The sequence below is a fragment of the Vigna radiata genome, chromosome 1, assembly GCF_000741045.1.
Source record: "Vigna radiata var. radiata cultivar VC1973A chromosome 1, Vradiata_ver6, whole genome shotgun sequence".
NCBI classification, from domain to species: domain Eukaryota; kingdom Viridiplantae; phylum Streptophyta; class Magnoliopsida; order Fabales; family Fabaceae; genus Vigna; species Vigna radiata.
The window spans coordinates 762,496-775,985 of NC_028351.1; the positions used below are offsets into that span (position 1 = coordinate 762,496).

The following is a 13,490-nucleotide window of genomic DNA, read 5'->3' on the forward strand; positions in this document are numbered from 1 at the left end:
CCCTGCAAAACCTTAATCTTGAAATCATACATAGATTGTCTATAGTTAGAATTTTGTTATCCAAGCTTTCCATCACCTTAATATCTTTTGTTTGTTTTTTTTCTTTTGGAAAAAGATATTTTTTACAATATTTTAACGTGTATTTTTTCACTAATTCATTATTTATTTGTTATTATGTTGTTTTGTATCATTAAGTGAATTTGTATCAACTCACTAAAAAAGAAGACATTCCAATGGAAGCATGAAAATCAAGGGCTTCGAACCCAATAGTTTTTCTTGTGTAATTTAATTTAAATGCGTTACATATCTCTGTGATCAACCACTAGGCTAGAAATATATACATAAGGGTTGTGTAAGAAGAACAAAAGATAATGGTACAACATGCATTATGCTTCTGCCGAATTTTAGAGCATTGAGATGTGAATGTACAGCTCCATGATTTGTAAGAGACATTCCACACGGTTGGCTTCTGCTCAACACTGTGCCATCTCAATTGAATTCCGAATCGAATAAAGAATGGCAGAAACAGCTCAGAATTCTCCACATTCTGTGAATGCCAAAGATCGATTCCCTAAAAAATGGGGCTGCATGTAGCATGGTGAGGGTGTTCTTTTGAGTATACAACAATTTCAGTGTCAGAATCTTTTATTTTCAGGACTATAGTTTCCTTCTCGAGCAACAACCATGCTGGAGAGCCGGAGTTGCTTATCTAATGGCAAGTAACTTTTAAGTAAAACACATGTATGATGCATCACTTTTAGCAGAAAAACAGCCATTTGATTCTCACTTTCATCGATGGGTTGCGAGCCAGGAATATGGGAACCATCTGCTATTTGCGTAGCCCAGTTGTATATACGTTCTGTGGATGAAAAGAGGTGCGACACGACAGTTTCAGCAACAACGTTCCAGTTTTGGTCTGCTAAAAGAGACACAAGGGTGACTGGTAGATCATTCACAACCATTTGTTGGTCCACGATCATGAAGGGCATATACTTGCAGCATGCAGCAGATAACAGACCAAGAAACTGCAGTGCCTGCACAAAGTACGCCCCAAAACAAATTCAACCTGGTTATCAAGGAGTAGAACCTACTTCTCTACAGCCTCTTAAGTAGCTTTTTCAAAAGCATTTATAGGAGAAGAAAATAAAAAATTAATAAGATAAAATTAACTTAAGCTTAAACTAATATTTAAAAAACTCTCTTTTATTAGTTTCCTAATATCTTCTTCTATAAGTACTTGTAGATAAGTTTGTCTAAAATCAGGGAGTAACATAGTAAAGCTAGTCACTTAAAAAGAAATCAGAAAGAAACAATATGAACAATGAAATATGACATGAAAATCTTTCCGGCAAAAATTTAATAATTTTGTCCATGAAATTCAAGTTGATACAAAAGATGGAGTTTTTCATGTATATTATTTACAAATAACAATCGTCCTCATCATGATAATGACAATAATTTCAATAAAAAAATTCAACAAACCAGTATAATTTTCTTTATCAGAATGTCTGAATTAATGTATTGATTCTTTTCAAAATAAAGAAAATGCAAACCCTTATAGCCCAGCCCAACAATTGTTGTTGAATTTAGTTTTTGAATTTTTCCATGATATGCCTGAAGATTACTATAAATAAGTTGGAATAATCAGTAAGGAACTACTACCGTGGACGGAAAACTGGATACGCAGCTAATTTCAACAGCATCAATAAGCCACTGTCTTTTAATACTTCCCTCGGCACTGTACAAAGCTGCCACAACTTCAAAGAGTATATGCCAGAGTCCTGGAAAAATTAAACATATGTATTGACATTTGATATGTGAACCCTCAATTATTTCAGCCCAAATTGATCTGAGCTTTCCTTTGCCTAAATACAAAAACACTGAGTAGCAAAGCAGAAAATTAACCTTGAGATTGGGAGTTCAAAATGTAGGATTTCATTTTTCCAAGTTCAGTCACTGAAAGGGAACCAGTCTTCACAAGCTTGATCTTAGCACAAACCTTTTTCTGGACTTCAATAGATTTTCCAGCAGTCTGAACAAACTCCTCATGTGAAACCTGTGAATTCAAATGTGAGACATATTGTAAGAGATTACTAATATTATCGTGACAGATCTCAAAGTACTTTTCTTGAAGGAAAAGCCGGATGAAGAGATATTGTACAATATATCATGTATGTACACCATACCTTCAGGAAATCCAATAGCCAACTTTCTGGAGCCTTCCCTAAGCATCTTACAGCCTCAGACCATTCCTCCCCAGAACTTACATCCCCCGAAACTGCACTTACTGAAGATTGAATTGCTGGTAATAAAGTAAATAGAACCTCCATGCACCTCTCAATATGAGATATGTGACCAGATGTATCTGCAGAAACCTCATCTAGGCATTCATAGAGACCTTTCCAGCATGAAATACATAACAAGCTTTTGTGGTAGGTGCCCGACTCTGTGTGTGATGTAAAAGACAGTAAGTGATTGCTCACATCACCAAATAGTTTCTCAAGCCTCGAGTTTGAAAATACTTTAACAAGGTCTGCTAGATGGTTTAGCAGACATGACTGCAGATTTATTTCAAGTGTCCTGAATCTGGAAAAGTCAGATAGCTCATCGAGAAAAGTTAGAAGCGAATCAAATTGATTTGCATGAGCCATTGCAAACATTGTGCATTCCTCCCTAAGAGTTCCATTCTTGAAAGTAGAATCTTTGGGTAGCAAGTCAACATCTTCGACATCATATCTCATACAACGCCTAATAATTGATCCCCAATCCAAACTTGGCAACCTGGGAGCTCTAGAGAGACACCTTAACACAGAAATGACTCTGTCTTTATGTACAGCAGATTCAGGCTTAATTTAGACACAACAAAATGAGAACAGTGAGAAATAATAATGAAAAAACATATCACAAAACTATTGTAATAGAAAATATAGATGTGTATGGGAAGTTTATCATATACAACCATGCTAAAATCAAAGAAAAAAAAAATTAAATAGAAGCAGAAGTTATTACTATGTTGAATTCAGTTTACACAGTGGCACAAAACAACGTAAAAAATAATGAAATGACGAATAACATAGAATAACCAAGACCAAGAAAAATTCTAAGATGATTTTATTGTTTCAGCCAGTAATTACAAAGGGCAGATGAACAAAGTGTGATATTAAATTCACTGACAAGACTTAAAAGGAAAAAAAAAAACACTCGTTCATAAACCCCCAACCAAATGTTACCAGGTAAAAAAATAATACATGGCAGAATATTTTATTTAACAGAAAAATAAAACAAAAACTTATTATGGTTATAGGAATAATAAAATCATTGGCTTTTAATGATTTCACAAGGTTATTACATTTAAAAAGGGAGGGAAAAGAAATTTATCAAACTTAAACATATTATTCATGAATGATTGGTATTTGTGATATGATTATTAAAGAAACTAAACTTCAAGCCCCAACAACTAGATTTTTGTGAACACTTAAAAATTTTATATATAATCTTGACTTCATGACTTATGGATTTGAAGCTGCTTTTGTGATTAGTTTGATTTTCAACTCCCAAACGTGAAAAGAAAATCTGTTTGGATAATACTAAAAAGAAAAACTAACCATCAACCTAGAAATTAAACTGCATAGCAGCACCCTTCCTATCGAACAAAGAAAGGAAAATAACCAGAAAAAAAAAAAAACGAGTTAACCACATGATTTCTTAGTATGGTATTGAAGTAATGGTTTAGAACCTATCCTAACGAAATTTGTTGTTTGTTGGACATATTTTTTCACCTGCTATTATGTTGCTATCAAACCATCCATTAATGTCTAGTCTTACGCACAAAATGTATATATCTTGTCATGAGAGATGTGTGATGAAAGTTCCACATTGACTAGTGATAAGTGGGTACAAACCTCACTTTACAAGTCAATTTTGTGGGATTGAATTAAACTTAAAATTTATTTCTTAAATGCTGAGAGGAAAGCAGTAAAATAAGAAAATGAAGAATACATAAAAATTTACACAAAATTTGGACAAAACATTTACCTCAGTGTATTTGAAATCCATAAGCCACATACTAAGCTTCAAAACAACATTGTCCTCAGAAAAACTGTGGGAAACAGATTTTGAACTAGTTTCAGCTACAATGCTATCACTATCAATCCTCACAAGTTCTTTAGACCATAAATGATGCCGAAGGAAGGCAAGCACCCAGGAAGCAAACTGTTGTAGCTGCGGATTATCAGAATTCTGTGCCACGAGAAACAACTCTTGCACCAAAGATGTCAAGTATGGCTCAAAATCAGAACTTGAAAGGAGAGGGCCCACTACTGAGGAAAACTCCTGTTTTTTTTTTACATAGAGAGATATTTAAATATGAAGCAAGAAAAAAAGAATAACAAATACGATGAGATAGCTGGTACCATATTTATCAAAAAGGTAAATTACCTTCTGATAATCAGACAGCCCAGTGTACTTTGGAAAATTCATGTTAACCAAAATTTCTGCACCTGCTCCAATAGCATTAACAACTCCCAGCATGCCACCAAGATGAACAAGAGAAGGGAAAGGATTCAAGTAACATTTCCTGAACAGTTCCAGTAAACATTTAATGCGTTCAGCCTCAATAGAGTAAACACCTTCATTCAAAATACAAGAAAGTACTGTCCCTGCTCCAACACATGATGCCATCAGCATACTATGGTGCAAAATGCCAGACGATTTCACGGAAATTAACTCGGAAATGAACTCTTTAAAGCCAATCACAATGTGGTCCAACTCAGCATAATCCATCAATTCCATTCTCTGGCAAAAAGCTACTATAGTGGGAAGTGCAATACAGGATCCAAGTGCTAAAACAATTTCAGATTCTTTCCCCTGGAAAGTATTTTTTTCAACTAGTGAATGCACATATGGAAGCCATGATATTACCAAGTTCTTTATCTTGATGACAGTCTCTAACTCTCCAGCTCTGTATATTGCACTAATAGAGTTAGCTAGACCAAGAACAAGTCCAGCAACACCCCAGATATCTTCTTCCAAGTCTTCAGTGTTGTCAGATAACTGTTCATATACTTTAGAACTTATGTCATATGATCCCAGTGGAAAGCATGAACCTAGATTGTCTAAAATATCAGAAGAACATCGAGTTCTCTGTCGTATCATTGTAGCTAAGGCAGTAATAATTCTTCCTAGTAATTCAGATTCTGGAACCTTCTCTGTTTCTTTCATCACAGTAGAGGTAGCAGAAGTTTCAACCCTGGTAAGAAGATCTTGGCAAGAAAAACCCAATCCAACGCCACATGCTCCTTTTACAAGGGAACTTCTGCCATCAAAAAGAACCTGGAAGTTCACGCAATCAGTGAAATGCAATGCCAAAAAATCTTATCAACAAGTTCCTCTAAAGATTGAACCAAAAAATTAACAAAAATGACAGGATAATCCATTTAAAACTTTGATTATATATTCCATGTGTGTAATAGCATTCTTCCATCCAAACTATACCACTACAAAGAAAATTGTGAACCTAAGTGTGTTACAATCTCTTAATATAATCCCATAAGTGTGTTACAACCTCCAAAAGAATTTTCGACTGATGAAATCTAAGGGGAAAAAGTGAACTTACGAATAGGTCCAGAAAAACTTGCATTGGATCCAAAATATCAAGAGAAATTAATAAAAAAAATGCAATAGCTTTTTTAATATTCAAACTTCCTTTCATCGCCACTATAATTTAATTAAAAATACAGAACAGAAATACCTCAAGAAGTCCAGTGATGTTATGATATCTCTGTTTATGATCTGTTACATGAAGGCAACTAGAGATTAATCCTAGAGAAATTGCAGCAGACCATTGGCGGTGTTCATGTTCATGTTGGAGCAACCATTCCAAAAGAAACTTTGAAGCAGCAGATTTAACTGTGTGAACAGAAGGGGGCAAAACCTGATAATAGAAAGGCCAAAGTTTGTAGCAATCAAATGTTATTATAGTAGTAATACATAAGATACTTTGCTAACTACATTATTAGAGAACTGACTCAACACATGTTACTTATGAATACAGTTTGTGTTAAGATGCCAATCTGTGGCACAGATGATAACTGATCAGAATCTTTAAAGATTTTAAATGAGTGCAGAACGATAGAAAACGTTCTCACCTCACAAAGTGCACCAATAGCCAGTGCAATATTTTCAGCAGCTCTGGGTATAGCCTCATCCGCCATAGCCATCATACTCTGCACAAAAATCGTGTAACAAAACCTATATCAGACATGACAAACTTGTGCATTCAATACAGATAATTGATAAATAGGTAAAAGGATGGTTTGTAATGACAAAAGACCAATCTTGACCTTTAAAATGTCACTAGCAGCTTTAGAAGTTTTATCTAGGACACTCAATTGTGACTTAGCATCGTATGAAAGTGTGTAAGCCTTCATCCATCGTCGCACAAAGCCTTTCCATGATTGCACTGCCATCAGTGCAAGCAAGATATTTCTTGAGAGCTGAAGAGAAGCAGCTACTTCCACTAGAGCAATTTCATACCCAGTATGTACTTCTCTTAACCTCTGAATACTTAAAATATCAGATCAAAAGTTCATTTAAATCTAAGCAGAATATATGTAATCTGTCAATATCTTACTTTGGATGTTTGGTGTTCATTCACATCTTTAGGAGTGAAAGAAAAACATACTAAGGCAGCACCAGGTAATTCTCTAGCTACATTTAGCTTTCCTGTAAATAGATGCTTAACATCAAAGCCTGTGCATATAACACAAGAAAATACATATAATAAACCAGACAGAGTCCGCTAAGCTATTGATGACAGAAAACTTGATTTTAGCATTTCATTTTATTTTTTCCACCATCAGGTCTGAATTTCTTCTTGCAAAAGTTATTGGGAAAAGAACACAAAATGGAAAACTGATAACTCCATACCTGAAGAGAATATAACCTGCGGAAATACATTCATCAATTTTTCAATCTTGCTTCCTGTAACTCTTTTTGTCTTGACTAGTCTTCGGCGATTTCTAAGGCAAATGGATAAAAAAAAAAACAAATTCAATCATGCTAACATTATACCGTCCTATATAAGTAAATTGTAAGATGCAATGGTTACATGTGCTCATATGCTATTATCTTGACATGAAAATCCTCCATAGCTTTGAGAACGTTGGGATTTGTTTCAGAAAAGAACAACTCTAAAATCATTTTTTTGAAATCTGGAATACTGTTTTCAAGTTGGGATACCTGGAAAGTGATAACAAAAACAATATTAAAGAAAAAGTGTAAAGTACTCTTTTATTCAATAAAACAACAGTCCATTCATGCAGGGAAACATTTGCATAGGTGGATATACTTCATATTGGGAAAGTGACTCCAGGGCTGAAATTCTAGCTTTTGCCCACTGTCTATCTTGACTGGAGGTAACTACATCCCATACAATTAGCAGCACACTCTTTGATGCTTCTGAATATGCTTCTGCATCCATTGCACCCCATCTTAGCAGAAGGCAAAGGCTGCCATAATACAGGAAATATCTTTAAATGAGACAACGAATGAAAATTCATGACTGGGAAATTATGTATTAGTTTATGGAGAAAGAACACCTCAATCCAAAGACTATACGGAATCAGAGTTTATTAACTGAAAGAAGATATATATGTAAAGCAATATGTTGTTTAAGAAAATTCATGATGCCCAAGATGAAAATTTAGAAGTTGTCAGTGACACTTAATGAGTTGGGAAATAACTTACAAATTTCCTTTTCCATAATTTACCACCATCTTTATTATAATCTATGTCAACAACATATAAGTGTCTACAAAGGAATCTTAAACATGCTTACCTATAAGCAAGAATAGGATCATCTTGGTAACCTTGCACATGCCTTGCAATGACATCCCATGCAGTGTAAAAATCTAAAGAAGCGAATATATCTGATCAGAAAGCCATTTAACAGATACATGATCTAGCATCAAACTATTGTAAATGCATAAATTACTATTCCTTGGTATGGTATTATTCCACAAACATGTTTAAAAAAAATTACCAATCACATCAGCTTCACAAAGGAAGGCAAGGCTTTGCAAACCGAGAGCTTTAATTACATGATCTTGGTTCTCAATGCAAGACTGTTTATTCCAACACCAAACTGTGATTTCTCATCAAAGCATGTGCTGCAAAAAGATAATCAAGAAAACAGTAGTGCATACCGAAACAGACAAGATGAGATCAACACCCCTATCAGCACTTCTATGGCAAACATCTCGGATGGAAGCAGCCCTGCTGATGTCAATTTCTCTCTCTGAAGTGTAATTGGTGAACCCTTTAGGGAGCAAGACACCCTGCATCAAGAGAAATGCAAAAAGAAAATTATGGGAGGAAATTTACTGTAGTAAGATTTTGAAGGCATGGCAAGGGACTGTAAAATACTCAAGCATAATTGGAATTTCAGTCCGTAACAAAAGTCTAAGAAACATGTTGCATGGACAAATGTTAGAAAGAATGGGACAAACAATATGCCAAACGGTCAGATTATACAGTAAATTTGTAGAAAACATTTTTTATGTATCCTTGCATGGGTTCACAAGAATATATCACAGAACAGCAAAAATTGTGGTTTGTGTAACATGTTTACTTAGCATCAAAATCTTATGGCTCTAAATTTGATCTCTGCTAGGGTGCACATGTCCTCTCCAAAAATATGACGTGTGGCATCATCTTTTGCCAGAAAGCAACTATCATTCCTGCTACTTACAAGTTAACTTCTAGATATCAAACAATTTTAAAATTAGAACAATGCACAGAAATTTAAGAATAAATAAATAGGTTATATTCTACCAGCTAGCTTTCCAATCCAAAAACAGAGTTTAGACTCACCATTTATAGATATGTCAGGATTATCTCGGATTTTAATCATCAAAGTCAAGTAAAAAGCCTAGAAATTACGTTATTTAGCTTATTTATCTACAAATAATTTTTGCAGCAATAAATTCTACTCTTAAGAACAGTGGAAATATTAATCATGTGTAGCACACCATCTTAATAAATAATAGAGTTATAGGACAGAATACTCACACTACTTCAATGTGTTTAACTTCACTTAAGAAAACTTTTCACAAACAGTTACAATTAAATTGAGTTCACAATTACATTTCTTCAATCAATTACAATTTCAAGTCATCTCATCTTCAGCATTAAACAATTATGCATGTCCACCTAAAATAATACTTATGGCAATGGAAGAACAAGGAAAGTGTGGAATGAAAAGCTCACTTGCAAACTCCCAAAGGCTCGATCATTAGTCTCCCAAGTTCGACAAAGCAATCTAGTGGCCGTAGAATGTAATGAGCTGCATCAAAAACAGGACACTACTAAGAAAGAATAATATAATAATAAAATAATAACTTTTTTAAATAATCAAACAAAATACACCTAGTGATGTACCCACACTTTTGCATCTTTGTTGAGCATCGGCAAGATAGTTTGAACAACGAGTGGAACCATTGCCGAGTGTGAAGCAATTGATGGCAGCATTTCAAAAATTTTTAACTGCAAAACAAAAAACAAAAAGTAAGAGAGGAAGAAAAATACTTCATATATGATGGGAGGCAAAAGAACAAGGAAAGTCATGCAATAAGTGTCATTACAAAAGGAATAAGTTACCAGCATATCATGGCAATTGACATCACTTCTTCTGAATATATTACTGTAAAACATAATTGTTAGCAACAAAGGAAGTCCTAGTTTGGGATCCGCAATGGCAATGGAAGACAAAGAATCAACTGAAGCAGCACCCATTGACGGATGTATCAATAAAACATTAAGAACAGCAGCAAGTAACAAGGGCATCTCTGCAAGGGTAGACATTGACATAAGTTTAATCTCTTGCATCCTTTAACACAACTATAATTCCATTTCACAAAAAGCCAATAGATTATACCATTCAGAAACATTTCCTGAGAATGTGAGAGTGGTAATGAAGATTTCCGTCGGTCAACAATTGACAGAAAGAACCCTCTTAAATGGGAAACCCAAGATGATGGTCTATCATAAATTATTTCACTTTGGTTCAATCCCGTTAAAGCCAACTTCAGAAGGGAAGTTCTGGAAGAAGATTTTCCATCCTGAAAAAACATATACATATTTCAAAAAAGTCTATTATTGCTGGGGTAGAAAACTAGAAATAGCTACCATATAAGTTATATACTGCCCTTTTTCCAGTCACATAAATTATGAGTTCGTATATATCCAGTCAGGACTACAGCATATAAATGCTTCTGTCAAAAAGTACATACAATTTGCATAGATAATATAACAAACTTTTAAACAGAAAAAAGAATGATATACCGCACAAAATACCTGATACCACAGATGACGCAGAAGTCTCAAAACTATACTTCCTGGTGTGCTGAGATAATGAACTCCCTCCTCAATGATTGGTTTGTTTTTTGGAGCCACAAACATGTTGGCAAGGAGCTTCTCCAAGAGGTGAAGCAAATCAGTTGCCAATCCTTTAACAGATTTGGAAGGGGACGACATGAGACTGAGAATGGGAAGAAGAAACAAAGTCTCTTCAAATAATAAAGAGAATTCAGTCCCACTGATAGCCGCATCTGCATAGTTAACAATAAATAAATTATAAAAAAATGATGATATTAAGGACAGTATCGAATGAGCATAACTTGAGGGATTATTTCACGAATTCAAGCAAAGAGCAGTAGCCAGAAAAAAAATGTTTCAATGGAAAGAGTATGCAAAAGCAGTATCCTGAAAAATTCATAAACTTCTGTTCCTTGAAAATATGAAATATAAACACTACAGAGATCGACTTAGAACTCCATGAAAAATGCCAAAAACAAATGTAGCATTTAAAATAAAAAAAGAAAAACAGTAACCTAAATTTATCATGTGCATTCAACTTGCATGAATGCATAGACTTCAAAATCAAGGCAGTTATAGAAAACATACCACTGTCACATTTCCACTTCAGGATAAAGAGAAGGAGTTTCAGTATAGAAATATGTTCATGTTCAAGTTCTGATTGAACAATGATTATGAATAATGATAAAATAATTGATGACAAGCCAGGTAACCATGGTAACCCAATATCTTTCTGTACAGTTAACAAGCGCATAAATAGTTCACATATGGGCTCATGACCACCAAGATGCCACTGAAGACATGTAGATAGAGAAAGAATTGTTTCCAGAAATTCAACAGCACACAGTTGAGCTTCAGTTATCAGCTGCTAACAGGGATCAATAAAAATACAAGAGCAAGGCATTAATTTAATTGAAGTAGGAAATGTCATCATAAAAGCAATGAACGCAAATGAGAAGTTTAAATTACAAGGGACATACTGATTTCTTTCCAGCCAAAGATTTCAGTACAACTATATACGCCTCCACCATATGTTCTACAATAAATATTAATTTCCTGTAGTCCTGAGAAGGTCCAACAACAAAACAGCAACAAGATAATCATTTCACTATGCTAACAAAACATAAAAAGAAAGAACTAATTTAACACAACATATCCAATGCTTATTCTAATAATTATACTTACTTCAGATCCCTCATGCGGAAGATACTTAAGGCACTCAGTTAGCAGCCTAAAAACAGGCATGGACTCGTGTGGAAAAGAGCAACATAAAGTCAACATCGACGATACCAGTTGCATGGCAAACAAGGAAGAGGATGACTCCGGACCTAACAAATTTACGATTGAGACATCCAACAACGGCCTTAAAAACTCACAAACGCGCACCATTCCCACCTGCTTATTCTGAAACATAAATAGCAACACCTGCTGCAAGAGTTCAGACTGAACCTCTGGCCGGCACAACAACACCTGCCAAACATTAAATAAAATAAAATATCACATTTCATTCAAGACTCTGGAGCAAGGTTTCACATAGCACTTGCAGTCACGATCCATAACATTGTGAGAAATTGCATGAAAATACAGTCAATGAGGGCACATTTGCAGTCACAGCCGTAGTTTGGAACCTTACTTAGAAATTAACTTGCACACCAAGTTATACAAAATTCTCAGGGTTTATTCTTTTGCTCCCTTGTCAACTATAACCATGTTTGCAAATGATAACGGTGATCCATCACACTGAACATTTTCTATCTAACCAATAATATAATTCACAAAAATCATATAGCTCATGAAAAGTATCACTCTCCCTCTCCATATCCTTCTCAATCATTTTCTCAATGAATTTCCTCAATGCACTTTCATTTCCATAACTATCATCGAGTTTCTATGTTTTAGCTTTTTCGGCCTAACAAGTGCATATTTGAATGAAATAAATTAATTTCGAAAAATCCTACAATCATTTTTTTTTTATCAAACACAAAGAAAACCTACTTAAAATTTATTCAACTGAATAATTTGCACGTTGAGTGTGGTGAGTAACTAACCCTAACGAACGGGTGAGTGTGAGCGGAAGAATGAGCATAATGTGAAGAGGCATTGCTGCGGAAATCGTGGCGAGCAAGGAAGCCCAATCCCTTGACGAACACGGGCACGAGCTTCGGGTCGGAGCCTTCAAGCGCAGCCTGGAGCTCGAGCGAGGCGAGCGAGACGGTGACGACTGAGTCTGCGGCGAGGCGGCAGAGGTGGCGGACGGAGTGGTCGACGACGTGAGGAGACGGCGACGAGAGGCAGAGGAAAATGGCGCGTCTTCCGGGTTCGGATTCCGGGTCGAGATGCTTTGGTGCGGATCTAAGCTTAGAGAAAATGGACTCAACAGCGAGTTTTTGGAGCCCCGGTTGGGGAACTCGGGTCTTCTCTAGAAGAGGACCGTAAGACTCCATCAGAGTGAGAAAGTTAGTTAGCGTCTCACTGATTACTTTATATTCACTATACACACAGAAAATTTGATGCTTAGTGTTAAATACATTTAAAATCAATGTATGGATAAATATGAATTAATTTCACTCGTGAATATATAAGGTATTATATTTATAGTCAAAAAAATATGATTTAAGTTTAAAATATAAATAAAAATAAAATATTTATATAACATATTTAATAATATAATATATCTAATACTTAATATATTTTATAAAACTCAAATTTTTTTTTCTTTACGAAAATTTGTTTAATAATTATACAAAATTTGTTATTTTAGTCTTTTAATGTTTAATTAGGTGTAATCTTAATAAAATTTTAAGAATAGTTGTGTTAACCTAATATCTCATTTAATAGTGTAAAATTATTAAATAAAATATTATAAATTCTAATAATGCATATTAATACAATTATTCAGAATAATTACTATATTAACATATAATATGTACATAATAACTAAAAACTATAAAGTTCTTCTAAAACTACAGAGTTTCTCGGAAATATAAAGACTCCTATACATATAATCTAATATATAGTCATGTATATGTGTTTCAAAATTTTAGTCGGCTTGTCAACACCTATCTTATCGACGTTACATTATAAGAACAATTTTAAAATGTTATTCAACTCCTCTT

General features: G+C 34.5%; 1 protein-coding gene across 4 annotated transcripts; it reads right to left on the reverse strand.

Annotated features, from left to right (window-relative positions):
* Positions 1 to 236: 236 nt before the first annotated feature.
* On the reverse strand, positions 237 to 12,857 carry LOC106772511 (protein RST1). Of its 4 annotated transcripts, none has more exons than XM_022781305.1 (25): positions 12,423 to 12,857; positions 11,560 to 11,844; positions 11,355 to 11,438; positions 10,963 to 11,239; positions 10,342 to 10,607; positions 9,935 to 10,118; positions 9,658 to 9,845; positions 9,443 to 9,543; positions 9,268 to 9,343; positions 8,205 to 8,336; positions 8,042 to 8,123; positions 7,838 to 7,910; positions 7,349 to 7,508; positions 7,109 to 7,239; positions 6,928 to 7,019; positions 6,632 to 6,750; positions 6,342 to 6,557; positions 6,147 to 6,224; positions 5,750 to 5,932; positions 4,438 to 5,331; positions 4,036 to 4,332; positions 2,187 to 2,846; positions 1,906 to 2,056; positions 1,663 to 1,781; positions 237 to 1,034 (listed from the first exon to the last, which is right to left on the reverse strand). In XM_022781305.1, the coding sequence occupies exons 1-25, from the start codon at positions 12,816 to 12,818 to the stop codon at positions 636 to 638; spliced, it is 5,643 nt and encodes a 1,880-aa protein (XP_022637026.1). In that variant the 5' UTR covers positions 12,819 to 12,857; the 3' UTR covers positions 237 to 635. The 4 variants fall into 4 exon arrangements, with proteins under 4 accessions (XP_022637026.1, XP_022637030.1, XP_022637035.1 ...); XM_022781309.1 differs by having other exon boundaries at positions 10,354 to 10,607; positions 10,963 to 11,242; XM_022781314.1 differs by having other exon boundaries at positions 6,632 to 6,723; positions 10,963 to 11,242.
* Between the last annotated feature and the right edge of the window lie 633 nt (positions 12,858 to 13,490).

Bases quoted from the DNA above. Each gene is read 5' to 3' on its own strand.
- LOC106772511 (XM_022781302.1), bottom strand. From the start codon at position 12,818: ATGGAGTCTTACGGTCCTCTTCTAGAGAAGACCCGAGTTCCCCAACCG. The intron at 11,845-12,422 runs GTTAGTTACTCA...AATGTTTGGCAG, and splicing joins ACACTCACCCGTTCGTTAGG to GTGTTGTTGTGCCGGCCAGA. The intron at 11,439-11,559 runs GTAAGTATAATT...GGACCTTCTCAG, and splicing joins TTCCGCATGAGGGATCTGAA to GACTACAGGAAATTAATATT.